At 48.7% G+C, this 27,930-nt stretch overlaps 1 protein-coding gene across 1 annotated transcript in view; it reads left to right on the top strand.

The window, feature by feature from the left end:
- The first annotated feature begins 2,745 nt into the window (after positions 1–2,745).
- Positions 2,746–27,930, top strand: part of TBC1D2B (TBC1 domain family member 2B) — a 34,397-nt gene continuing 9,212 nt past the window's right edge. Inside the window, exons 1-10 of the mRNA XM_053272562.1 lie at positions 2,746–3,511; positions 9,595–9,748; positions 12,490–12,652; positions 19,963–20,123; positions 20,567–20,775; positions 21,365–21,757; positions 23,865–23,975; positions 24,457–24,650; positions 26,185–26,679; positions 27,110–27,227. Of these exons, the coding sequence (XP_053128537.1) occupies positions 3,083–3,511; positions 9,595–9,748; positions 12,490–12,652; positions 19,963–20,123; positions 20,567–20,775; positions 21,365–21,757; positions 23,865–23,975; positions 24,457–24,650; positions 26,185–26,679; positions 27,110–27,227 (2,427 nt within the window). The 5' untranslated portion in view covers positions 2,746–3,082. The remainder of the gene's footprint in view (positions 3,512–9,594; positions 9,749–12,489; positions 12,653–19,962; positions 20,124–20,566; positions 20,776–21,364; positions 21,758–23,864; positions 23,976–24,456; positions 24,651–26,184; positions 26,680–27,109; positions 27,228–27,930) is intronic.

Here is a 27,930-nt window from a genome sequence, read left to right as displayed (position 1 = left end):
TTTGTATTTTGCCTGGAAACCTATTGGCAGCCAGTGTAGTTATATCAGCAAAGGAGGCTACGAGCATATGTACCACTGTTTTGAGCTTGTTCATCTCAAGAAACAGGTGCAGCTGGCGTATCAGCCAATGCTGATAGAAAGCCCCTCCGGCCACCGCCTCAACCTGAGATTCCAGGGAGAGGTGTGAATCCAGAAGCACTTATATTATATTGGGTAAACGTACAATTTTTTGAACAATGATATACTTAACAATTGCATAGTAACATTTCAGCCACAGAGATGACATAGATAGTTGAAAAGGCATTTAAATGTGCTAAAGTGTGCTGCTCCTAAAGATAGCCAATTCTGGAGATGTTAATGTAGTCACCAGGAATCGACACCAACTCGATGGCACAACTTTAATGTAAACTGGAGGGAAAACAGTTTACAGTAAAACAGAAAAATTAATTTGGGGGAGTAAAGGCTATTATTAGAAGAGTGATGCTAAACAAACTTAAAAACACGATTGAAAGCTGGAAGAGTGAATGGACTAGCTTAAAAAGATTAAGGACAGCTACAGTAACAAGAGGTATTTGTTCTAAATATGCAGTGAAGGGCAAACCTTTGCGACCTCTTTCTACCTGTTATTGTCTGCACCCCATTTTCTTGGTAAAAGGAAGGGAAATCAAAAGACAGGGCTAAGACGGGGGACTGAACTTGGAGCTGAAGTCCCATGTAAAGTCAGAAGCAAAAACCCAACAACGGATAGCTGAGAGTAGGAGCAGGGACAGGAAGAGAAGGGCAGGGGCAAGGAGCAGGCTAGATGAAGAAGTGTCTGTGGTGCAACGTTGCACCAGCAAAGGTCAGGCAGACATTGCTGGGTGCTTACAGCAGCTGGAAGGACCACCCCTTCCTGGATCTTTAGCTGGGTCTTGGTCCAGGGTATGTATTTGTCCTTGTTCCGCGCACAAGTAGACCTAACAAGGGGAGGAAGGCCCCCGATGGCCAGTTCTGACTCTTAGCCCCCATCTGTCATCAGCCCTGCCCTTGGGGTCCAGAAAGATGGGAGTCTGAACTGGGATTCTGATCTGGATGGGGGACAGGAGATTGTCCCCATATCTCTGCCTCTATTGTAGGAAGACCACAGGAGACATGGGCTCCAGTTGATTGCCAGGGTTGTAGCCAGCGGGGGCATGCAGTGACGGAGCACCAGGACTTATCGGCTTCTCTGGCTGTTGGGGTGGGCATGGCCATGGGGGCTGTCATGGAAAATACCTTCTGCACTTCAGAATTGGCAACTACATCACTAGCGGTTGCTGCCGGTGTTGAGTCCCCATTAGCTGGATGGCACAGCAGGGTCCAGCTCTTCCTCCTTCCCCAAGGAGATTTTCTTGGGACCAGAGTCCAGGCATAGCAGGGCCCTGGCAGTTAGATGAGGGTATATATTTATTCATCACCTCAAGTGGCGCAGCGGGGAAACGTTTGAATAAGCAGCAGAAAGTCGCTGGTTTGCATCCCTGCTGGTACTATATCGCTGGGCAGCAGCGATATAGGAAGATGCTGAAAGGCATCATCTCATACTGCGCGGGAGGAGGCAATGGTAAACCCCTCCTGTATTCTACCAGAGAAAACCACAGGGCTCTGTGGGCGCCATGAGTCGAAATCGTCTTGACGGCACACTTTACCTTTATATGTTTGTTCAGATACTGCCAGTTGTAAGATCTTTTCAATGCAAGCATGTATCAACTTTATTTCTTCCCTCTTCTGAGGGATTGGGAGACCAGGAAGATTATACAGGAGGGTTACATGGCCAAAAGGCGAGCATCAAATCTTTAAAGTGTGTCCCAGCAGAAACACTTGGAGCAACTGGGTGGAATTCTGGATGGCATAAGGGCCTCACGAGGATCCAGCACGCATCCTGTTTTGACAACAAGCAATCCAGTGATAAATGTTGTGCTTTCCCATTACAGCCACTGGCGGAAGCATCAGCAAGTTAAAAAGGAGAAGCTTGATGGGGCAGAACAGGAGGCCACTGGTGTTTACTCAGAAGTTAGTCTCACTGAGTTCAATGGGGCCTCCCCCACCTCCCAGAAAAGCGGGTCTGACTGCAGTCAAGTTATTAGGGGGAAAGGAGGCCTGGGAGGAAGCAGGCCAGGAAGTGATTAATTAAGAAGTTACGATGTCAAGAGAAGCAGAAACACGGAAGACACCAGAGTGGGGGCTCTTCAGTGCCGCTGCCGCCGCTTTTGGGAACTGGGTGGCTGTCGTGACCCTGGCCCGCTCAGTTCAAAGGGATGGCCTGGCTTGAGGGGTGTGGGGTCTGTGTGGGTCACAGCTGAGGGCAGGGCCACAGCTGGGGAGAGGGGCCCTGTGTCCGCCCCCCGCTCTGGCGTCGGACCCTTGGAGCGAGGGATATAATGAAGGAGGGCTGGAAGGGGGACCCTCAGCAGCTGGGGGTTGTTTGAACCCATCTGCTCAGTTCTAGCTGCACCCCTCTGGGGCTGCGGGGAAAGTGGCCACTCTTTAAAAAGGAAAGGAACCAGAAAGGCTTAGGAGGCCACGGGAAGCAGTGGCCTCGGGCGGCAAATGCCCTGCGGCTCTGCCGCCCCACCCCGCCCCCTGCCAGGCCTCTGAGCAGCAGCAGCAGCAGCAGCAGCGGGAGGCGGAGGCTGCTGCTGGCCACCGCCCCCCACCCCGCCCGCCCGCCTGCCTGCCTCGCCGCTGCCCCGGCGGCGGCTGTTCAGACAGAGGGCTCGGGAGGGCGACGAGGGAGCGCGCGCGCCGTCGGCACAGACACGCATCGCGCGCCACGTGCGGACGGGGGGCGGGGCAGAGATTAATCCCGGGCCGGCCGGCTGCGGCCTGGCCCGAGCGCCGCCCCTCCTCCTCCCCCCACGGAGGGAAAGGCCTCCCTCCCTCCCCCCTCCCTGGGAGGAGCCCAGCGCGAGCTGCGGCTGCTGTGGCGGTGGTGGGCCGGGCCCGGCCGCCTCCCGCTCCTGCTCCGCCCGCGCGCTGAGGAGGGAGGAGGAGTAGACGGAGAGGCCTGGCCTGGCCGCGGCCCTGGCGCGCTGGACGGGGAAGCCGCCGCCGCCGCCCAGCAGCCATGCCGTCCTCGGCGGGCTCGTGCTGTGAGGAGGACGAGGCGGCGGGCGGCGGGCTCAGCAGCGGCAGCGGCAGCCCAGCGCCGGGGCCCCTGCCTCCTCCGCCGCCGCCGCCTCCTCCGCCCGGCCCGAAGCTGTGCGGCTACCTGCAGAAGCTGTCCGGGAAGGGCCCGCTGAGGGGCTTCCGCAGCCGCTGGTTCGTCTTCGACGCGCGCCGCTGCGCCCTCTTCTACTTCAAGGGCCCGCAGGAGGCGCTGCCCCTCGGCCGCCTCGACATCGCCGCCGCCGCCTTCTGCTACCACCAGCCCCCCGAGGCCGCCGCCGACCCCGAGGCCGCCGCCCACGCCGCCCTCGGCACCGCCTTCGAGATCCACAGCCCCGGCGGCGGCAGCGGCGGCAGCGATGGCTGCTCCTCGGTGGCTGTCCTCAAGGTACTCCTCCTCCTCCTCCTCTGCGGGAAGCGAGTCGCCCCCTTCCGCCCTCGAGGATCCTCTCTTGGGGGGCCGGGAGGAGAGGCAGGGGGCCCTCCCCGCTCTCCCCCGGCCCCTCCGCTTAGCCGGGGTTGGGGGTCCCTCGCTCCGAAAGGGGGGCGGGGGGGCGGGGATCCTTCCTAGCTGGGACCGCCCGCTCTTCATCCCGCCGCCGCCGCCTCCTCCTTCTCCTCCGCCAGCCTCTCCTTGCTTGGGCGATCTTCCCGAAGGATGACGGGGGAGGCGGCGGCAGCGGCGGCTGCCCTTAGCCAGCGGCCCCTCCGGCCCCTGCTGCTGGCTCCCTGGCTGGGGTGGGGCTGGCTTCCAGGGGGCCCAGCCGCGCCGATGAGGCTGCCGGTTGTTGGGAGCTCACCTGGGGGGCCACAGGACCCTCAGCGGCAGGTGAGAGGATGGCCCTGCTGGGATGCTGCGGAGGATGCAGGTGGCCTTGGCCTCTGCCTGGTGGACGCTTCCTTGGAAACCTCTTGGCCCTTCCTGGGGAAAGCAGGCACCATCTGTATCCACCCTGGGCAGGGCAGGAGACGCAGTGGTTGGGGGGCGCGGTCGTACCCCCGGGCTGCATTAACGGCGTCTGCTGCGGGGACGGGGTGGTGTGCCCACGCCCGTGTCCGGTTTAAGTCCTCCCCGTTGGATTAATTGGAAATAAGATAAGCTTTCCCTCCTTCTCTCTGTGTCACGATCACTGGTTTTGCTCAGCAAAATCATAGGTAGCTAGCTGGTTTGATGCATTAGGAAAAACCCAGAGAACCCAGGGAGGAGTGCCTTTCTTCGAGCCAGCCAAAATGGCCCAGAACTCTGAGCAGGAAGTTTCAGAGTTCTTGGGAACGCTTCGCTGGAGTTCCAGAGAACTCTGCATGCATAAATGAATGATTTCTTTAAAAGCCAAGGGCGGGGGGTGGGGGGGACGGGGGGCCTGGATGTGATGTAAAAGCTCTGAAGTCTGCCGTTTATAAAGCTCTGAAGGCAATTCTGTGTAGACTCATGACTCAGGTTCTGAAGATTGATATCTGGAGATTGATATCTGGAGGGAGGTTGGGACAGAGTAACGAACTAGGGTTAGGCTTTGGTCTTTAGTGGTGGAAAAACTGCACTCCACCCATGTCGGTTTCTGTGGGGAAACAGCTTCCTATGCACCTTTCGAGATCCTCACTGAGGAGGAAACAGTAGTCTCTGGCATCCCTGCCTGAAATGTCTGCAGGATCAGTCGCCCAATTGCATTCAGATTCATTGGCATGAAGCAAATGGAAACTGCCGTCCCTGCTTGGCTGCCTCTGGCCTTGCTATCGTGGACAAGCAGTTAATGAGAGATGAGGCAACACTTGGAACATAAATGCTCCTCTTGTAAACTCATTCTGAGAGCACCCTATTTTTCCCATGTTAAGCGCCTGTCAGTTTCAGCTATAATCATTAGGGTATATTCAGCCCTTTCCTCGTCCAGCCAATTGCCTTTGTGTTGTGAAGGATGAAGGCCCTCACTATGGTTTGTGTGGTGACTTCAATCTTGGGCAGACGTACTTAAGAAGAATAAGTGGTGTTGAATTTGGTGAGGTTTATTTTGGAGTGAACCTGCATACAGTTGGGCTGTAAAGGACTTCTTGTGGGATGAGTTTCTAGTGACATGCTCACAGGCTTCTTACAATGCAGACAAATTACTTATAGATTCCTTTTCAATAGCCATATTTTTTTGAATGAGGGGAAACCTTTTCTTAATCAGATTGGGGATAGCTTACTTAGAAATTGTTTCAGTTTCAAAAGATGGTGGCAGAACACTTTTGTGGGTACAGTGGTGAAAGAATGAGAGATATTTAAGGTCACCACTCGCCATTAATAGTTTTATTGCGCATTCCCTTTTCATCTGGTGTGGCTGACATGCATGAATCACCTTGCTTTTTTCTCTAAACGTATTCTTTGTCTTGCTGTGAGTCTTTCCAGAGTGCTTTATATTACTATTATTATTAAATAAATATTGTATATACTGCTTTTCAATGGGAAAAAAGTTCTTAAGCATTTTATACTGCAAAATGCAAAAAAAAAAGAAAGAAAGAAAAAGTGGGGGAGTAAATGAAGAAGTTCTGCTCTCCTTCATCTTCACAAGAGCCCAGGGATAGTCAAGTGCAGAATACACCCTGGCTCATCCATGTTTCTGATCCACTACATTACAAGGCCTGAATGTCATAAGAAACATTGCAGTGTGGAGGATGCTTCTGAGCTGCAGAGGGGTCCCCAAAGCCCCCATGCACTAAGAAAGAAGCTTGCTGCAAACATCTATGTCTGCTTTGCTTTCTAAAGATTTCTGTGAGTGCACTGGCTGAGCTGAGGTTGTGCTTTGAGCTTCAGACCTCTTGTATTTATTCTGCCAGATTAGAAGATGGCAGTCCAGAGCCACATAGGCTTCATCTTGCTCTGGTTCACATGCCTTGATTTTCCGAAATGCACTGTTTGTTCATTATTTGTGCGTGTGTCATGAGGTGGCCTCTCTTATTCATTATTCCTAAACTTACAGAAGCAGTGAGAAATGGCTCGAACCCGAAATGGTGTGTCATTTTAGGAGTTATCTCTTTCATCAGTGATGTATTTGTGCAAATTGCAGCTTTGCTTTGAAGGTGTTATTGCAACTCTGAGGCTTGCTGCTCCGATGCATCATAGTTTCTCACTGGATCTTGGGCTTGGGATCCTCTTGACTTGCTCAGAGGTTGGATAGGAACTGGCTATGCATGTGTGCAGTGTTCTAGTCTTCCCCCATCCATTGAATTTTAATTCTGCTTCTATTTTATTGCCCAGGGTAGCATTTCCTCTTCCACTCCATATCTTCACACCAGCCCTGTGAGGTGGATTAGGCTGAGAGGATTTCAACCCAGGTTTCCTAGTTCTAGTCCATCAGTCTAACCACTACACCACACTGCCTTCCCTCTCTCTTTTGCCAAGCCTGTGACATAGGCAGTGACCTGCTCATGACTGCAGAGATGCCAGCTGGACTGCATTGGCTTGAAGTTGGGGAGGAGAGCTGGTCTTCTTATAGCTAGCTGAACTGTCTCTTTTTGCTAAGCAGGTTCCACCTTGGTTTGCAGTAGGATGAATGACTACATGTGGGCTCCATAAGATATTTCCCTTATGGGATGGAGCCAGAGGTCAGTGGTAGAACATCTGCTTTGCATTCCGAAGGATTGCTCTCCTAGCATCTCCAGGTAGGGCTGGAAGAGATTCCTGCCTGAAACCTTGGAGAGCCACTGCCAGTCCGTGTGTAGATGGTGCTGAGCTAGATGGATCAGTGGTCTGACTTTGTATAAAGCAGCTTCCTATGGTCCTATGAAGCTGGAGGCTGTGCAAATTATAATACCGTAATTTCTGGGGTACTACTTGGGGGTACTACTGGACCCGGCTCTGCTTTTGGAGGCTCAGGTGGAGGCGGTGGCCAGGGGTGCCTTTGCACGGCTTCGGCTGGTGCGCCAGTTGCGTCCCTTTCTCGAGAAGGCAGATCTGGCCATGGTTACCCACGCCTTAGTCACGTCGCGGCTGGATTACTGTAATGCGCTCTACGTGGGGCTGCCCTTGAAGAATATCCGGAAACTACAGCTAGTGCAAAATGCGGCAGCGAGGGTTTTATCCGGAGCTGCCCGTTGGGAACATATCACCCCCATTTTGAAAGAGCTGCACTGGCTGCCGGTTTGTTTCTGGGTCCAATTCAAGGTGCTGGTTTTGACCTTTAAAGCCCTAAATGGTTTGGGCCCGGGGTATTTGAGGGACCGCCTGCTCCCAAAGGTTGCTGCCTGCTTGACTAGGACATCTGAGGGGGCCCTGCTCCGGGTGCCAACAATGAGGGAGGCCCGGCTGTCGTGCACTCGGGACAGGGCCTTCTCTGTTGCTGCCCCTAGACTCTGGAATGCTCTCCCGGTGGCCATTCGTTCCTTGGACTCCATCACCGTTTTTAGAAAGCTTTTAAAGACTTGGCTTTTTACCCAGGCTTTTACATAATCGTCTTTTACTGCTGTTCTTGTGTGTTTTTATCTGTTGTCTTGTTTTTATGTTTGTTTTTAGCTTGATGTTTTTACTGCTTTTTGCTGTATGTTTTTAATTTTTGTAAACTGGGGTTTTCTTTTAACGAAAGGCGGTATAAAAATGTAAAAATAAAAATAAATAAATAAATAAATGCCGCATTGGCGTAAATGCTGCAGTAAGGAAAAAAGACTGAAAAATTGCAGAAAGCCACCAGAAACGCCGCAGTTAGAGGGGGACATCGTGCTCTTTTTTTTGGTTGTGTTGAACACTTAAAATCTTACCACTGTACAGCTAAGTTTAAATTTTTACTCCAGCTAAGTATTATGACCCATATAATCGTCAGTCTTAACACAATGAAAGGAAACAAATGCAATGAAAGTAAATTAAGACATAAATGCTGAACAATTTTTAAAAAATTTTAACACGTCACATTGCATAAGTAATTTCCCATAAGAAACCTTATTTGTTTTTAAGCACATCACATTATACACTTCAAATTGCACTTCAATGGAAACATTGGTTGCTTCCCCCCCACATCACATTCCAAAAATTATAAACTTCAAATTGCACTTCAGAGGAAACCTTCGAAGTCCGAATTATCACTCTCCAAAATAAAAAGGTTTAACAAGGTCTCGTCTAATTTTTCAGCATAGTCTGCATCCTCGTCATTTTCATCCTCTTGTGAAATGTCAGTTGCATCGCTTTCAGAATTGTTCAGCATAGTTCTAGTGTTATGAGTGAGGGAGAGGGCTCTCGCCACACCATGCATAATTTTATAGACTTCTGTCACTTCCAAGGCACTTCAGGCATCTGACATAGACTTGAACTCCTGCCTGTAGAAGTTCATGCCATAGTATGTGCATTCATCTCTAAGATGCTGGAGACATCTTGACCAAGGCCCTACTGATTTCCATCATCTGCCTCTGCTGCAATAAAGGAAGATGAATAAACTTCCAGCTCATTGCGTTTGGCCGTTTCTTCGAAGTTTCCACTTCCTTGATCATATCACTGCGTCAGGTCCTACTGCCTTAGTCATATTTTCTTCCTTTCAGGGGGAAAATAAAAACCTGAAGACTTTCTTCATGTAAATATGGACATCTGTGCTTCTTAGTATTTGTTGAAAAACATAAACCACAGCATGAAGGATTGGTTGCACCATGAGGGCCACTTTCTTTCTCTCTGTCTGTCTTTAAAAAGATAACATCTATATGAGATTTGCATTTGGGGAATGCCCACATAATACTCTTGCAAGTATTTTTTTCTGTTACTGAAAATGGTCAAATAGTATTTATGTTGTGGACCAAAAGTGGATCCTTTCAAAGCAAGTAGTAGCAGATTGCCAGTGTGGGAAAGCCAGCTTAGCTTATTAAACAAACTAATGCATGGGTGCATCCTGATAATAATGTGATAAAGGAGCACAGGCCAGACACTTGGGGGTACCAGACTTAACTTCATGTGAAACCACAGGATCGGTATAGCCAAAGACCCAATATCGAATGGCTTGCTTACTAAGTCCCCACTGAAATGAGATTTGGGCTTATCTCTCAGAGATATGAGTGCTGAAATCGTATTGTTTAGCCCAGTGTTTCTCAACATTTTTGGAGTCATGGACCAGTACATTATTGTGTGCAGTTTCCCGGACCAGCAGTTAGTAAGGGGGTTACCCCCAAAAAAACAATTTCATTTCCAGGCAGCCCTCGCTGCTGGATAATGCTCATTTTGAGAAAGTGAAATGAATGTTATCCAGCAGCGAGGGCTGCCTGGAAATGAGCTCCGGAGAGCTCCTGCCAGCCCAAAATTGACTTTTGGGGGCATGATTTTTATTAGTGATGTCTCATGGACCAGTACCCAACACCTTGCGGACTGGCACTGATCCGTGGACCTGTGGTTGAGAAACACTGGTTTAGCCTGCTGTTAATGGATATCCCAGACCTCGACTTTAATGGCAGGGAAGTGTTCCTGCAGCCCTGCATGCCTTGTGAATGTCCCAGTCTTCTGTAATGTTTTTCTGCTTCTGTGTATTACAGGCAGCAACGCACCAGGACATGACTTACTGGCTGCAGGAGCTCCAGCAAAAGAGATGGGAATATTGCAATAGTCGGGATGCAGCCAAGAGAGACCGCCAGACTTCGCCAACCCCAAGTGACTTCTCCAAAGGGCTTGTTGCCAAAGACAATGCTGGTAATTTACTTGCCTGGACTTTTGACAACACTAGAGAGGTTAAGGGAGAGGCATTTGGGTGAGAACACCCTCGCCTAGTCAGCACAGGGGGGTGTTGACTGGACAAGTATCTGCTGCACAGGTTCTCAAATCTGGGTCCCCAGATGCTGACCCAAGGAGGCATTTGACCATTGTGGCTGGGGACGATGGGAGTTGTAGTCCAGCAACACCTGGGGACCCGAGGCTGAACACCCCTACCTTAACTCTAGGGGTTGTTCCCCTGTTTTTGCTAAGATTTCAAGTTTGTTAGCTCCCTTAAAGTTGCTGTCTTGTGTAGATCTACTTGGGGGCAGTTGGACTTGCTTTTGAGTAAACAGAATAGGACTGGGCTGTAAGATGCTTTCAACATTGAACTTTTAAGTACTCTTAACCACTAGTTGCTTAGGATAATGGGCCTGTCAGGTTTGCTACTTGCAGGTAATCCTCTAATTTCATTGCCCCTAGAACTTCATATGCCTCAGTAGCAGCAATACATGCCCGCCAGAATTTAACATAGTTTATATATACAAAATATTGATTCAAGATTTAAACTAAAACTGTAATCTGAAGTTTTATGGTGCAATTAAAAAGTGGATGCTTTCTTGCAGTGCTGTTTGTCGTCTAGCTGAGACAAAAAGTCATTCATGGAAAGGTACACACACACACACGCCATTCATGTTTGCAAAGAAGTGGGCAGAGGATACAAAATATGGCAGCGTGTTGTGTCTGGGAACCATTGTCCCATCACCATTTAGCATATGCTTGCAACTGCTTTGAGCTTTCTCCTGTTTGATTTTATAATGGGTTTGTGTGTGTAGTCCTTTTCCTGTTGGCTTAATTCCTGGCTTTGTGCGTGAGTGTGTATATACATTTTTGCAATAATAAAATTTACTCTCTGCAATAGAATGGATGCTGAGGAACTTCCATTCATGGTGTAGCTTTGTCAAATTATCAGCTAGCTTAAAATGGTACCCTTTTGACTACAACATTTAGTAATGTTGACTCTGAGGCCCTCCAAGAGTCCTGCCACTGAATTAAATGTGGCTGTTGGGAGCATATGTGATAGGGAACATCTCAGGGGCTGCTTGCTTGATTTAGAAAAAGCTGTGGTGGGGGTGGCCACAGCTCTAGCTCTTAGCTTTTCCCACTTTAATGGTGAAAAGTTGTGAAAAATGCTTTAAATTTAGCTTGAATCATAGTGTGTGCTATAACATGGGCTATACAGCGAACCACCTGGATGGCTTTAAGAGGGGTTTGCATAACTTCATGGAGGAGAGATCTATCCATGGCTACTAGTCGGAGGGCTATAGGTCACCTCCAGCCTCAAAGGCAGGATGCCTCTGAATACCAGTTGCAGGGGAGTAACAGCAGGAGATGAGAGGGCGTGCCTTCACCTCCCTGGTCCAGCAGGGCTGTTCTTATGGTTTGATTTTGCTGTGCTGGTAGCAGACTTCTGACTTGCATGAAGCCAGCATCCTTGACTGCTGTTGATATAAATGTCCTTCCAACGATCCAGCATTCCTGTGGATTTTGTATTTCTTGCAGCGGAGAATGTGTGCAAACAGGATGTCAGTTTACATTCCTTTTGTCTGCCTTTCATAAAGTAGTGGGGCATGTTTTACTTCTGTGAACTATTTTGTGCAGCAGCCGTGGGCAAGCAGATGTGTTGGTTTGTCCTGCAGGTTTTCACACAGTATCTACTTCCACAGAGACCTTTCCTTTGTCATGGAAAGTTTTGAAGATGTGCTCGCAGTTGGCTCTTTCTCACCTTGGAGCAGGGCCTTCTAGACTCCAGAAGCAGTGTTTATCCCTCGTGGCCAGAGAGGCAAAGCCTGATATGGTAGCTTATAAAGCAGGCTGCTTAATGCACAAAAGTCCTCCCTCAAGGGCTCAGGGCAGCTGTCAGATGTAGGGAGCCTGGTGCAGTTCATGGCATGGACCAGGAGCCTGGTCCATGCCGGCTGGAGAAGCAGCTGGCATGGGGCAGGCCGAGGCAAGAGGAGCAGGATGATCAGCCTGCTGGGGATATTTGGCTGTGTGCTGATGGGAGGAAGGTGAAAGCGGCAAGGCTGCCCATGCTATGGCAGGCGGATGTAGTTGTCCTTTCTCCTGATTAGTTTCTGCTTCGCTTTCCCACCTCAATCTAGTTGAGCCTTAGTTGTATTCTAGAACTCTTACTGAGTTCTATGTGATGGCTGAAAGCCAGTTTGCACAAGCCTCTTTCTTTTTGAAAGCTTTCTATTTTATCTTTGCTTGCTTCTTGTATAAGTAATAGATGCTCTTATCTGTTGACTTTTTACAAAACAAACCCCACACCCTCCCTCCTGCCCAACAGCTGTCTCCAAATTTATGGATATGCAGCACAACCCTCTTTCTGAGCCTTGATGTGCACTGTAGGGCTTGATGCAAGTGTTCAGTCTGCCGCACAATGGTGCTTGGACTGCTTGATGGCAAGCCCAGCTCCAAGTGGGGCACATTCAGGGTGAGTGTGATGGACTCAAAGGACCATTTGGGCAAGGACTCTTCTCTTGTCCAGGACCCCACCTACCCCACCCCTTTGGATATGTTGCAGGTCATGATAGGTAGATGCGTTTATCATAGCTCATTACAAGGCAGACTCCAGAAAAATCATGTGTATCAGTCCCTTGGAAACTTTGGTGTGCAGTCCTGGGTGATGGCTGAATAATCTTTCTTTCTTCCTTTCTTTTTAAAATTCTCCTTAGATGTGAACATCCTGCCTGCAAATGCCTCTGCAGAAAAAGCCAGAAACGTCCTAGCGGTGGAGACGGCGCCCACGGAACTGGTGGGAGAACAAGCTGCTTGCCAGCCCGCCCCAGGGCAGCCCAATGCCATCCACTCTCTGAAGCAGTGGGGGACAGAGATCAAGTGAGTGTGGTGTCTTGGGCGACTCCTTGGGGCTCCGCTGATAGATAGCTGGGTACCCTGGAAATAAAAATTCAAATAAAGCCCGTAGGAGGTGGTAATTGTCACCAAGGCACAGATTGGGAATTGAGCTTGTGAGGGGCTTAGCAAGGGAGGCATCTGGACCTCTGTGCCAATAGCTAAGTCTAACATACTCTCCATTGGCTCCTGTAAGAACCTGTTTATCTTTTGAGGAGAAGCAGGAAGTGGATGGCCAGTGTCTCGGCAGGGCTCAGAAGCAAGAGGAGGGCGGATCACAGCTCCCAGCGATGCAGGCATGGGAGGTGAATGAAAATGTTAAAGCCCATAGGGACCAGTGTTACATGTAATAGGGATTCCCAGAAGTTGACTACAAGTTCTGTCATCCCCAGCTGCAATAGCCTTGGCTGGGGATTCTGGGAGTTGTAGTCAACAACATCTGGGGATCTCTGTTGCAGGGAGCCCTGGTGCGGATCCGTACATATCCACAGATTTCACAGTGAAAACATCCTGGAAAGAGGATATTGACCCCAAGGCAAGGCTCTTGCCCCCCGATGGCATCCCTGTCGCAGGAGATGAGCCCCTGTGGTGCCAGGGAGACTCCCAAATGCGGGGAGGGGAATGTGCATATGTCACCCTTACCTGCTGTGGTTTGGGGAGGCAGCCTGGAATTGTTCAGACCTTTTATTCCCTATAGAAGTAGGGAGTAACTATTAGGGGATAGAACCATCATCTACCACATAACCTCACCCCTGTTTCCTGTATCAGTCTGCATGTTTATTTTCCTTTAGGAAACAGATTGACATTTTAGCAATCCCAATCTAGAACCTTTGGGGAATTTCTCTCCTTGTTTCCCTCCACTGCTGTCTAGTTATCTTACCCTCAGCTTCTATATTATTTAGCCAGCCACCAGTCCATAAGATGACCAGTCCTTATATCTCATGACTGAGTTCTTTGGAGTTTTTGATGCAGACTCTATCAAACGCTTTTGATGAGCCCGGGTGTAAGTCGTCTACTGGATCTCTCATAGTTGTGTGTTGGTTAGCCCACTGAAGGAATTCAAAACATGTGCTGCTTTGGTTTCTGAGCAAGGTTTATTCTCTAAGAGTTCTAGTCCAATAAATGCTGTCCACCAATTTATGTGGGGGCAGAACTCAAACTGCCATGTCTGTAACTTTACTCCTGTCAGTAGATGGGTACTTTGCAATCTTATGATATGGCGGATGATCTAAAAGCTTTGCAGGCTCAGTTTCATTGAAATGCAAAATCACCTTTCATCAAGCATTTCAAACAGTTAATCTAAAAATAAAAATAAAAACAAGAAGCAGCAGATAAAATAAGCTACATTAACAGATTAATAATGCCACACTTAAATTCTTTATTATGATCTAGGTTCTGCTCTTATCCTTTTAGGGAAATCCTGTAAAATGAATGTTTTTTAAAATCCTGGCTTTTGGAAGGGACATACAGACACAGTTGCCGAGACTGCCCCTATTCCATCCATACTGTAACTCTTGGAAGAACAGAGAAGTCTTGTCACACTGTATGAAAAACGAAATTGGAGCTTGGCCTCTGTGTTCCTTTTAAATGAGGGGAAAGGCATGTGCAATATCTGATTGTCCCTGTTCTGACCTTGGCCTGCTTCTGGCAGGCACTCTGGTGGCATCTGACCTGTGACCCAGTCACCCTTTAGTTTCTGAATATCCATCCTGGTAGCCTTTGCTTATTGCCAAAGGTGATCCTGGGGTGCCATCTTCTGGGTGCTGCTTCAGCTCACACTGGGTTCATTTCAAAGCTGTGACGCAGCTTGAAGGGGTTGTGCCCCACTTCATTTTCCAGCTTGTTGTGCTGCTGGGGATGTGCAGCAAGGGTTGCCTTGGTAGCCCTGGAAAAATGGCACTACATCTTTCTGGTGACTTCAATGAGTGTTGATTTGTGTGTGTTTTCTCCCACCCACGCTGCTGAGTTGCACAAAAGGCTTTTAAAAGAGAGATGTTGGGCCTGCAGCTGAGTGTGCTTGGAGATCTTTGCTCTGCTTGTCTCAGACCACAAAAATGTCTGCTATGGCTTGTGAACCATTAAATATTATAAGTTGTTCATAGCAGAATTCAGGCTTCTCTGGTTTGCTGCTTCCCCAGGTCTCCAACTCTGGATATCTAATTCTAACTTTTTACTCTAATCTGCATCTACAAATCATGCAGCCAAGGAATATATATATACATATTTAAGCTGCATAATGTCTTCAAAATCTCAAAATTGCCCAAAGAAGATTGTAATTCTTTGCAGTATCTGTGGCAGCAAAGGACAAGGAGTGAGGAAAGAAATTGGAGACTGGGTATTATGCGGGGAGGCAAGAGAGGGGAGAATTGTGCAGGGCCTGACAGCCATAAACATTTGCCACAGGAACACCCTGCGCAGCTCCGTTTGTGTTCTTTAGCTTTCATCAGACAGCTTCCAACTGCTTTAATGCTTTCTTTAAGTCTGTGTGAACTGGAAATGGCCTTTTAAAAGAAGATGCTAACTGTGGTTCATATTGCAGATGTTTCCTTTCCTCTATCCCACTTGTGCCTTCTTGTCCTTGGATTTCCCTGTTTCCTTTAATAACAGTTGAGTGTCTCATCTGCTCATAGATAACCATGGCTGAGGCTACTCCAAAGAAACCAGGTTTCACACTTTGATTTGGAAATCGGCTTGAAGAGCACCCGTAACCATGGTTAGCCCCGTGGGGCATAATGTGAAACCATTGCTAAGGGATATGTGAACTGTATTTGAGGGCTGGGGGAGGTGTACACGATGAGGTGTACACGAGACCCTGCTCCTGATTGCTACAGGCCCTTGGCCCTAGTCAGTTTGGTGCTCTGTGCCAGGCTGTGTCCCTGTGCAGTGAACGGGTTGTGTGAAGGACAGGAGCCAAGAGGGCTTGCCTAACAGGCTCGGGGGTAGGTTGGGGCACCAAAGGTAGCACAGCTGCCTCTCCCTCCTGGAGCTCTGTTTGCTCCTCTCTCTCCTGCCCAGTATTAATGAGAGCTGCACTGCCTGCAGGCTGACCATTCATCAGCTGTCTCTCCTTGGCGCCCCCCCCCCCCCGCTTTTAGGACGAGCCGCTCCTGCTTGCCAGAGGTGTCTGTGCAGGTCTCAAAATAATTTACAAATAAAACTTTCTGTGTTACTAAACAGAATGGTCAAACAATTTTGTGTTCTCTCTCTCTCTCTTTCCCAGAATGTTGGGGGCAATATGCTAAATCATTGTAAACCGCTTAGAGAGCTCCGGCTATAAAGCGGTATATAAATGTAAGTGCTATTGCTATTGCTATTTCGGCATAGTCTGATCTCTTCTGGGGTCTTAGCAAGGAGCAGGGCTCCCTCTTCACACGACACATTAAGGAAAGCCAGGGGCTTGTTGAGTCAGACATGGGAAAGAAGTCGAACAATGCGGAGTTCCCCTTGTTCAGCTGCTTCGTCCACAACATCATGACTGCCCCCCCCGCCCATTTCAGAAATGCAGCAATTTTGTCTTGTACTTGAAATGTTTCTCTTTGCAGAACTTGCCGATATGGCTGCATTTGTGTGCTGTGTAAGAGCTGTTGTGCAATTCTAGTAAAATGGTAACAGACAAAAAGTGGAGCACATGTTGCATTCGTGCTGCAACACACGAGGGCCTTTGAAGGAACCATTTGCTGTTCTGTTTGGCGCACATGAGTATTCGGAGCTCATTGGTTCTGGAGGACCCCCTGTGGCCCTGCTCAGCTTGAGGACAGCATGCCTAAAAGGTGCTGTAATAATTTTTGGAGTGGTGGCACCACATGGTGAGATGCTCCCAGAATATTTGTTGTAAATATTGCATTTAAACAGTAAAGACTAAATTACATGTGACACGAACCCCTTTTTTACAAGACAGGGTTGACACAGAAGGGAACTTGGGAGTGGTATTTTTCTCTTAAGATTAGCCACGGGGCACCCTGACGCAGCTTGGGAGTGCATGGAACGTATACCATCCCACCCCCCACCCCCCAAAAATTCCACTCCAGAAGTAGTGGTTGGCTGCAGATCTGTTTTGAATACAAATTACCGCTTTGAGGGGAATGAAGATTGTGCAGGTGGAATATGTGAACCTCCCTCTCCTACTCTCTGGAAGGATGTGGGGATCATTTCTAATGATAAATAGACCACATCTCTCCACTTCCATGTGAAAGGCAGTTTGGCCCCCTGTCGTGTTTAGCCTTTTAAGCTTGTAATTGGTAAATTTGTTGTTTCTAGAAGCTTCCTTTCAGTAGCTTGCTTTAGCATGCAAAACTGACATTTCTCACACTGTTGCTTGATGTAATTTTAAAAACAGGACAAATTGGCACGCTGAATTTGAATCTAACACTAAGAAAATACTTCAGCTATCTGTTGCAGTAGCAAATATCCAGGTTTCAGGAGATCACTGGGGTAGAGTTTGGCACTCTGAGGGTCTCAACTTTCAGTTTGACAAAGGATTTTGAGATGTCACATGTGCAGTTCAGACTGGGAGCTTCCACACTCCCATCTCCCCTCTAGTGTAGCTTTGCTTTTGGTTTCCTTTTTAGTACAACTCATGAGCCCTGTTCACATAGTATGTTCAACACTTGTACAACTTGCAACTTGTACAACTATACACAGGTATAGATCCACACACCAGTGTAGTTATTCACATGTCAGTTTGTTTGCAGGTGCAGTAAGCAAGTTTCCTATCCGTACTGTGCATTTGAGGGACCAGTACCCAGGTTCAGTTTTAAAATGAATGCAGGCACAGTCATTCACATGAAAACATGTGCATGTGAACAGGTACAGCAGAATGCCTGAACAGGGCTATATTTTGTCACAGTGTCCGAATGAGCAGACTGTGGCTGTGCTTGTCCTCCGTTGGTTCAGCTGTCATTGCTGATTATGGTGTTTGCTAAACAGGAAACTGAAAGTGAAGCTGCACACGAGCTCACAGCTTGTTTCCAAGGCATCTGAACAAAACCATAGTTGCAGAGAACAAAACGTTTGCCTTGTTCTCTGTGCATCTGATCCATTTCAGTACTGTTGTGCTGTACCTTTTTGTAGCTTTAAGTTAAACCAGTTTGGAGGCTGTTATTGCTGGGAGTGTGTAAGTAAGGGTTTCTTTGATTTGTGTGTGTGAGAGGAATACATAGTTCCTTCTGCAAAACTCTAAGGGAAACTTGTCAGTACCTTGCTGTAAAGAGTCATTGAGTAATCTTTGGAAAATACCCACCAAATCTAAAAAACATTTGTTGCAGATCAAAGCCTTTGTCTCAGAGCAAGCTCACATGAGAGAAAGAAATGCTAAATCATCCCTGCTGAGCTGCCTGGCTAGGCTTCTCCTAAAACTGTCTTGTATTATCGGTAGGTTCAAAATGCTGCCACCACCACCCCTTTTGTCTACAGAAACTCTCTGTGCTTGGGGTGGGATAACCTAGGGAAAAACCTCTCTTGGACAAGTACAGAAATCTTCCACATGCCAAGCCTACATGTGGCGAGAAAACTGATAGCTGCTAAACGTTTGAGGACTTGTTTGCACTAGAGAAATCCCCCTTCTCCCCCCGCCCCACTTCCTGAGTTAAAGACCAACCCTGAGGCTTGTAAAAAGAAAAGAACTAAAAAACCTGTTCTATTCAGTAACTACAGATTGCTTCTGTCTGAGGCTTTCTCAGATTTTAGGTACAGTTAAGAATACTTAGTAGGGTTACAAAAATAGGTTGCTTTAATACACGCTTAGGCGTAGGCTAGTGTTTCTTATTTTAATTAAATTACAGGTAAACAATAATACAACAGTATCAGGAATATGCAAAAGCACACACACCAAAGAAATACAACATCCCTAACGCAAAGTCTGACTAAACAAACTTTTCCCTAGGTTAACTTCCCAAAGTCATAAGCCCTGGCTCCTTGCCTCAAACTCACCAAATGCCTGATGAGAATTCAAGCTTCCTGTCTTTCAGGGATCTGCAGAGTTATTCTCCTGCAGCCAACCTCCATGGCCACATGTCCTTCTGCACACCTCCAGCCTAGCTTCTCTTCTAACAAAGAACTCCCTTCTTCCTGGCAACAGCTCTCAAAGTCCCACTCACTTGGTGTGCTGATTTGCTGAGCCCTGGAGTTCACCACCCTGTCATTCAAGACAGGGTTCACTTCCTGTTAACTCTTTAGAGGGAGAGGAGGCTGGTTACTAGAACCTTTGACCTCGTGGTTGAATCCTTATTTTATGTTCAGTTTTGGGTATTGTTTTGCACAAACCTCACAACTTTTCCACCTATTATTTCTGTCCAGTATTTTGCATTTGACCACAGCAGCAAGCAGTTTGCTATTTCAAGTGCAGAGCATTGAAGTCTACAATGCTTAGTTCTGACAGGGGTTCTTCTCGCCACTATGGTTGGGGATTATGGGAGTTGTATGTCCAACTTCCAGGCCTGCGCTTTGCTTCAAAAGCTATCTCTTATTACCTGAAGGCTCTTGTTAGCACACGGGAAATGGCCTCTATAAAATAGAAAAGGCTTCAGATTATATAGGAAGCTGCCTTCTACTGAGTGAGACCACTGGTCCATCTAGCTCACTATTGTCTACAGAGACTGGCGAAGGCATCTCCAAGGTCACAGGCAAGAGTCTCTCTCAGCCCTTTCTTGGAGATGCTGCCAGGGAGGGAACTCAGAACTTTCTGCATGCAAACAGGCAGGGGCTCTTCCCAGAGCGGCTCCATCCTCAAAGGGGAATATTGTGCAGTGCTGACATGCAGTCTCCCATTCAAATGCAAACCAGGGTGGAGCCTGCTTAGCAAAGGGGGCCATTCATGCTTGCTACTACAAGACCAGCTTTCCTCCTTGTGAGAAGATCTGCTCCTTCCTCAGATTAATTACCTGGCCTTCCTTGTTTACAAGGATATTTAAACATGTGATGGCTGTTATTTCAGATGTGGTCACTTCCATCCTTTGTTATAAACAGATTATTTTTCAACTTTGCTACTGTGAGCTGCCTTGAGTGATTTTTAATAGAAAGGGAAAATAGAAATATTTTAATAAATAAAATAGATGGTTCTCTCTGGAGTGAGAAGGCTTCACTGGGATTCAACTTAGTTGTTTGTTTCCACCAGAAACTATTAGATTGTTCACGGTAGAGTAAGTGTGGAACCAACGTATAATAAAACTTGCAAGTGGGACTCGTCTCAACTGACTACACTTTCTTAAAATTGTGCAAACTTTTTAAAATTAACAACTTCTATTGTAAGGCATGTTGTGGTTAAAAACCTGTGTAAATGTAATTTCTGTACTTCACAGAAATTCTGTGTCTTCATTAAGACCTGGCAAAGGAAGCAGTGACAACCGCAAGAGCGTGTTCTACACTGAGGAATGGGAAATGCTTGATCCAACCCCAAAAGATCTGGAGGAGTCAGTGTTACAAGAAGAGAAGAGGAAGTTCTCAGCAGAGCCCAGCAAAGGTGCCGAATGCCTCCTTCCTGCCCTTGTGGCTTCAACGATTGCACTCTGATGAGCCTCTTCTTTAGGGCTCTGGCATAACTTAAAGCTTTTAATCAGTTGAACTTCTGATAATGGTTTAAAATCTGACCCCCCAATTATCACCCCCCCCAATGCTCAATACTGTGTTTGAATTATGGGGTACATCTGTTTGAATCCTGGTCCTGTTGCACCTGTTGATGTTAGTCTGGATGTCAGCCTTTGTCCTTCTGTGACTTCTTAAGTGTTAGTGAATTCAAAACCTAGAAAGGCAGGGATCAGCTTTAACACATTTTTGTTTTGTTCTGTCTCTCTACATTTGGTGAGCAAGCACAGCCATGTTCTGTAACACATTGAAGACTATGCCTGAGGAAATTTGATTGAAGCTAGGGGAAATCCCCTTTCCTGTCTCTTCCTCCCCCTGTAGGCATCTCTGGTTCAGCCTTTCCATTTGACTTGGGCCGCATTCCATACAAGAGGCGTCCTTTTATGATTGCACCCAGCAAAAACCGGAATAGCGCTGAATCTTCTCCTGTGGAGTGCAATGGAAACAAGTTGGTCTCTGAGATGCAGCTGAAGTTTCAGAGCCAACAGGAAGAGGTGGAACAGCTCAAGAAGGAGCTCTCTAGTCAAAAGGTAGCTGAAATCTGCAGGCGAGAATGCAGTAGTGTGTCTGGTGGGATTGGGGTTGGCCAGCTCTGCTGCCTGCCAGACTGTGGAGGAGAACTTGTCTGGCTGACCACCTTGGTGGCTTGTCCTTCCTATAGGGTAGCTGTAGGCTGCGGCTGCCTTTTTCAAAAGAGGGCCCCAGTCTTTGAGTCACAGATGGTAGAAGAAATGCTGCTGTTCTTCTCCTGCCTGACCTGTCACAGATAGGCTGCTTCTTGTCCACCAGCATAGTTTCTTCCAGGGATTATTTTAAAGGAAAACTTAATTGGTGGCAAGCAGCAGTGGAGTCTGCAGGAAGCAGTTTTGGCAGTGCGGGGGGAGAAATGGGTGTGCTTGATCAGAGCCTGAGTTCTAGAGGAGGCTAGTCGACTTGCTTTATTTTTCTGATTGTTATCAGTCACTTTCTACATTGTCTAACATGATACAACTTTTGCATGACTTGAATGTTTGAACTGCACATATGTTCTTCTGGAACTGCTTGTGGGGGGAGGGAGGGAGAGAACTGCCCATTTTGTGACAGGTTGCACATTTAAAAAGTCCTGCTTTCTTCTCGCAGGAACTGGTGCGGCTTCTGCAGCAGACGGTCAGGTCTTCCCAGTATGACAAATACCTTGCAGGGCACCTCTGTGATGGGGGCCCGAAAGACAAGCTAGAGCTCCTTCACCAAAAAGACAGTCAGATTCTCGGTCTCAACAACCAGCTTGAGAAGCTGAACCTGGGAAAGGACAGCCTGCAGCAGGAGGTGAAGGACCTGAAAAGCAAGGTGGGCGAACTCAACGAGCAGCTGGGCATGCTGATGGAGACCATCCAAGCCAAAGACGAAGTCATCATGAAACTGTCACGGGAGCTGAACGAATGCGAGGACCAGTCCTCTTGCCTCAGTGGGCCGGCCCATTCTTCCATGGCCTCCTCCATGAGCAAAGACCTGCAGGAGCTCGACAGGCTGAAAGTAAGGCTCTTGTTCCTTGGCAGGAAAGGACTCCTCCTCCGCTCCCTGCAGGGTGCCTCCCATGGCTCAACAGCAGCTCATCCTGATGCACTGGGGTGGGGGTGGCGCTTAATGAGGCCCAGCTGCTGCCTCTGGTTCCCGGCAGCTCCCTTGGCGCCTCTCTTTCTGTCTCCCGCCCTGCCCCGCCCCTAGCATTCACGAGAGCTGTGCTGCCTGCAGGCTGGCCATTGGTCTGATAGAGCTGCACGGTTGACCATGCAGCTGTACCTGATGAATAGCCAGCCTGCAGGCAGGATGGAGGAGAGAGGAGCTGCTGGGAACCAGAGGCCGCTGCGCTCATTGGGACAAGCCAGTACTGCTGTCACCTGAACCTTGTTTGGATGGAGAAACTGTCCCTCCAGAAGCAACCCGGGACTTTGGGGCTCCCTTGCGTGGAATGGGGCCGGTCTGTGGAGCTGGCTTCATGCTCTTCCGTGCTGTCGGGTGGCACAAGTGAGGAGAGGGCTGAGAAAGACTGGGGAGCCGAAGGGCCTCGGAGTTTCCCCGGAAGCCTTTCTAAGGAAGAGCGGGGGGCTTGTGCAGAGGGCTCAGCTGCCATTGCCGTGCGCGTCCTAGTTGGTGGTGCCTGGAGTGTGACTAGAGGCTACTGCCCCGATGGTCTCCTTATTGTGTCGTAGCCACAGTACATTGTGGCTGGGGGTGATGGGAGTTGTACTTCAACAGCAGCCGGAGGGTCAAGCTTGCCCACCTCCGAGCTAACGGGGGCCAGCAGCCCCTCGCGCGCGTGTGTGCGTGCCGGAGCTGGCATGCAGAGTGGGGCTCCAGGGTCTGACGCTCAGCTGGGGGGATGCTGCAGTGAGGGGACGTGAGCGGGGGAGCCCCAAGTCTGCAGCCTTCTCCTGCCAGCTTGCCTCTTAGGTGCCCCGGCAATGGGAGGCGAAACCCCCCCGTCCTCAGCCTGTCTAGAAAGCCAGCGGGAAGGAGAAAGGAGAGGTGGGGGGTGAGGGAGCGGGGCTGAAGGTGGCCCTGCCCCCTGACCAAGGTCTGTGCGTTGGAGGCATGGCCAGGGGCCGCCAGCGCTCAAGCGGCCCTGCTTGGCATCCCACCTCTGAAGGGGGGCAGACTCCGCTCAGGAGCCCAGCTCTTGGGAGTCTTTCTGAAATGTCTTTGCACGCTCGCTCCCCTCTCGTGTGGCTTCCTTCCTCCACTTCCTCCCAACTGTAGCTTGCTGTGGTAGCCAGCTACAGTGGCCTCCTGGCCTCCAAGCCGCAGCTTGCAAAACCACTCCAAACATTTAGTTTGGTTAGAAGACCAGGAGCGGACGATGGCTTGCCCGTTCGGCTGTCACGGCAAAGTCTGGTTAGCGAAAAGCAGGAGGTGAAGGGCAGATCCGATAAGCGAGCAGAGAGGGAGAAGGCAGGCATGCGCAAGCTTCATCCAACCGCGATTGGCTGTTCAGTCTCCTAGTGTAGACTTGGCATTGGGATGAGAAACAGGAGCACGTCTGGATTAGTACAGTGTCCTGTAACCAAAAGCTGCAGGAACGACGAGAGCGTCTCATACAGCAAGTGAGGACAGACAACAAGCTGCTGCTTTTGCTGCCAGCTTACAGACCTCATAGCGACATCTGCAAGTGGAGGCGGAGGCTCCATCGATCTAATTATACTGACCAAAAATGTCAAGTGGTTTCTTGTCAACTCGTCTCTTTTCCTATTGCAGGTGTGACTTCCCCCAACAAATGCAAAAGGCGGGTTTTGATTTCGAAGTGTAGCTTTACCCCTGCTAACTGAGCAAAGAGACACCTTTTGAAAGTGGTGATCCTCTTATATTTAGCAGGGGGAGAGCAGCTGGCCCTATCCAGCCCCAGCACAGCATCCCTCCAGTGGCCATTGCTGGTATCTGCCTTATGTTTCTTTTTAGATTGTGAGACCTTTGGGGTCGGGACTGTCTCATTTATGTATTTTTCTGTGTAAACTGCTTTGAGAGATTTGTTTGAAGGGCTTTATATAAATATCCATAGTAGTGTCGCTGACAGGCTCCAGCAATCTGGAGCCCTCTCTTAGATTACCACCATGCCATATGTTCTTCTTGTATTCTCCTTTGACAGGACAGCCTTCAGGGTTACAAAACCCAGAACAAGTTTTTAAATAAGGAGATCCTGGAACTTTCTGCGTTGCGAAGAAATGCTGAAAACCGAGAAAAAGACTGGATGGCCAAGGTGAGCTGAAGGCAGCCAGCAAACTCGAGAGTCCCCCCCGCTTGGCTGCCATCCCTGGAATTCCAACAGGAGAGGCTAAAGTCCTGCTGGTGTCTCCCCACCCCCACCCCCCACTCAAGTGTCAGAAGTGGATCCTCGTCCCGCCCCCCCTCTGCCCCCCAAGCTGAAGTGGGTGTGCCACGTTCATAGTGGCCACCATGAGCAGTGTGTGAGGGGAAAGTCCCAGAATGTTGCTGTCGCGCAGTTCATAAATTACTCAGCATATTCTCAGTACATAGGAAGAGGAACCAAATCCGTCTCGCTGGTATCTCTTTTTGAAGGGATCTTATGCGCGGTTATTAGGGATTGTTACAGTGCTGTTTCTCTTCATGCGAGGTGGATGGGCTGCATGCGCCCCTGTCTTTGTCAGTGACGACTGTACATCACGGAAATCTTTGTGCAGATGGCTTTTTGACACCACATTCTGGTGTGTTCTCCGCAGTATACGAGCCTGGAAGCCAAGCTCTGTCAAGTCGAAAGCAAGTACCTCATTTTGCTGCAAGAGATGAAGACTCCGGTTTGCTCAGAGGAGCAGAGTCCCGGGCATGATGTTGTTGCTCGACTCCTGGAAGATGCCTTAAAAGTGGAGAGCAGTGAGCATCCAGAGCAAACATTCTTCAAGCCCCACCTGGTCAGGTGAGCATAAAGTGATGGCTGACTCCACCCCAAACCCTCAATGATTCTGTGCTCAGCAATAGGCTTTCTCCTTCCTGCCGGGGGTAGTGTGTTACTTTGGGGACCAGTTAGGCTGCATTCCTGCATTTTGCATCTTGCCAGGTGGGTAAAAAGCCCTAGAAGCTTCTGCAGGGCACTTTCCAGATTAGACCCTGCAATGGTGTCACGATGTATCTCCAAAGTGTGCTTCCGTGCTGCCTGTGTTGTGACTCCACAGTCCCTACACTGACAGCAGGGTGCCGTTCACATTTCTGATGCCTTGTTTCGGATTTAATCGCTGTGATTTATTGCTATAATGTTGTACGTCCAGTGTAAAAGGTTGCTGTATTTTCCAGTTGTTAGTTTTCGCAAGACTGCTCCCCCTTCTGGGCGCTTTGCTATTTACATTTTGAATGTGATTTGCCTGAACGGAAACATTTTGCTGCTGTTGAGCAGGTAATCGGGAAAGCACCCAGGCCTTGTCCAGAAGAGGCCAAATTCCTCTGTGGATATTTGGTCAGCAGCTTGTAGATTTGGAGTGCTAAATGGAGTTCATGCAGGATGTTAGCATCCAGGGGGTGCTGAGGAGCACAGATGGGCCGGGGTTGGGAGACTTTGCCTAAAATATTAATTGCTGTTCAACTCTAGGGATGCTTTCTTATTAAGATCTGCACAAAGACGCCTAGGAAGCTTTTAACTTACAGTTATATGTTCAGTTTTCTTTTACTTTACAAAGCAGAATGGCAAGTGGGTGGGGAACTGCTTGGAAAGGCAGGGCCAGAGAGGGTGGGTTGCCAGGGCTCCAAACTCCGAGTACCATCCCTTTGGAGGGGAGGAAGTGTACTTATGGACTTTAGAAAATAATGGTGGAAGGTACACGCTAGTTGCTTCTTAATTGCTCAGCCAGCAGAAGAGTCATGTCATGGCCTGGCCTCTGGGAAGGTGTTCACTTGCATTCCAGCATGGAGCAGAGGGGTTCATTTGGCAAGCAGAGATGTAATTCAGTTGCTTAAGGTTCTCATTGGCAATCATATTGATATAAAACCTATAACAGGTACCTTGCTGCATTAAATCACTTTTTAAAAAAGGTCTGGTTTGATGACATTTTGTGGAACAAATACTGTACATTTCATTGGCTTAATGACAAAAAATAAAGTTGATATGGACACCATACGGGGTTATCGTATTGTAAGACCGTCTTTCCAAAATGTATAATAAGCATTTGTAATATGATAAACATCTTGATTATTATTGGCATAACTGATTAGTGGAAACCAGCAAATAATGAAAGTGTCAGAATGAGAAATTCCAGAAGAGACTGTTCACATTAAACCACTTTTCACAGGGAATTAACCACTATTGTGTGAATGTAATGGAAGTCACTAGTGCATAGACAGAAATGCATGGAAGCTACAGCTGGCTTCAAGGCTCTTGTTCTGTGTATAGTTTGAGAGCTTCTGTGTCTAAAAGAGTTGTCAAAAACTCCCTGTTAATCCCAATTCCACTCTTTTTACAGTGAATATGATATTTATGGATTTCAAACAGTCCCGGAGGATGATGAGGAAGAGAAGCTGGTAGCCAAAGTGCGGGCCTTGGACCTGAGGTCCCTCTCTCTTACTGAAAACCAGGAGATGTCCATGGGAGTGAAATGGGAGAACTATCTGGCCAGCACCATGAACAGGGAGAGGGTGCGCTCCGTGGAGCTGAAGAACCTCATCCGGGCTGGCATTCCACACACCCATCGCTCCCAGATGTGGAAGTGGTGCATCGGCCTCCATGTGAAGAAGTTCAAGGACAGCGCAGATCCAGGCTACTTCCAGGCCCTCCTACACAATGCCCTCAAGAAGCAGAATCCTGCTTCCAAGCAGATTGAGCTGGATCTGCTGCGGACGTTGCCCAACAACAAGCATTACGCCTCTCCCGCCTCGGAAGGGATTCAGAAACTGCGCAATGTCTTGCTAGCCTTTTCCTGGCGGAACCCAGACATTGGATATTGCCAGGGTCTCAACAGGTAGACCTTGCAGGCTCTCCTGAACTTGTTCTATGATACTACAAGAACTGGCGTGTTGCTTGCCGGCAAGCGGGGCGGGGGCGGAATGGGTGTGTTTGCATTCTCTCACAAGCAAGTGGACTTAGCCTACTACTACTACTACTACTACTACTACCGCCACCATCATCATGCCTGTCAGGGCAGGCAGGGAGTTCTGGGGCTAGAGTAGTCTGAAAGGAGGCAGTCCTAAACAAGTGCACATGGGTGGAAGAGAGTGTGAGTAATGTGTGTATGGTGGAGAAGGACAGGCCCAAGAGGGCTTCTTCCCCGCCCTTCTCTGTAATCCACTTCTGTTTACTCATGAGTGCTAGCTCTGGCATCCAGACTTCCGTAGCGCTGCAAGAGGAGAGTGTGTTTCATTTCTAATGATGTTTCTGTTTTTGTTCTTCAGACTGGTGGCAATTGCGCTTCTTTTCCTGGAGCAGGAAGATGCTTTCTGGTGCCTGGTGACGATCGTGGAAGTCTTCATGCCTCGTGACTATTATACTAAAACTCTGCTAGGGTCCCAGGTACGGAGTGTGCCTAGACACAAGTGCAGCTTTAAGGCCTTGTCCTCTCAAACAGCAGGGAAGGTGCCTGGGCAACACCGCTTTGGGCTGCAGGTGGAGGGCTCACTTGAAGGAATGGTCCCCCGTACAGACAATGTCACTGCATGTAGAAATCTAGCACATCAGGGAGATGCTAGTTTTCTCTGTTCAGGGATTTTTGTTTGGAGGAGCATTTAGTCCTGTGAGCCTCCCCACCGGTATCTGAAATGGTTCACCCCAGGCATAGGCTTGCCACCTCACCTGTGGTTGGTGTGAACGAAGCCTCAGGCTATTAATAAGATCCGTTGGTGGCTTTCTCTGAAAGTTGCTTTGTGGACATGAAATCTGAGACATGAGTAAGTAGGTGGTTTGTGGTTTTTGTATAGTACTTAATTTGGCATTGATTTTAAATGTGACATCGTGGGCAGCTGTTAACTCTCTGCCCTCTCAGAGGCTCCCGAAAGGTTAACTGAGAGCACCCAGAATGTGGCCAAACATATGCAGAAGAAGCCAGAATCTGTGTTTTGTCACAGGCATGAGAAAGAACGACATTTTAACACAAAACCCACAGATGCTGGATGTGCGCAAGATGGAGTCAGGCAAGCCAAGACACTAGAGGAGGCAAGACAGAAGGCATCCTCTCACCTCCCTTGCATGCCGCTCCCCTGTTTTGGTCTTGAAAACC

The sequence above is a fragment of the Hemicordylus capensis genome, chromosome 10, assembly GCF_027244095.1.
Source record: "Hemicordylus capensis ecotype Gifberg chromosome 10, rHemCap1.1.pri, whole genome shotgun sequence".
In the NCBI taxonomy this organism is placed as follows: Eukaryota; Metazoa; Chordata; class Lepidosauria; order Squamata; family Cordylidae; genus Hemicordylus; species Hemicordylus capensis.
Note: the sequence above shows the minus strand (reverse complement) of the source record. Positions and strands in the feature narration are given on the sequence as shown.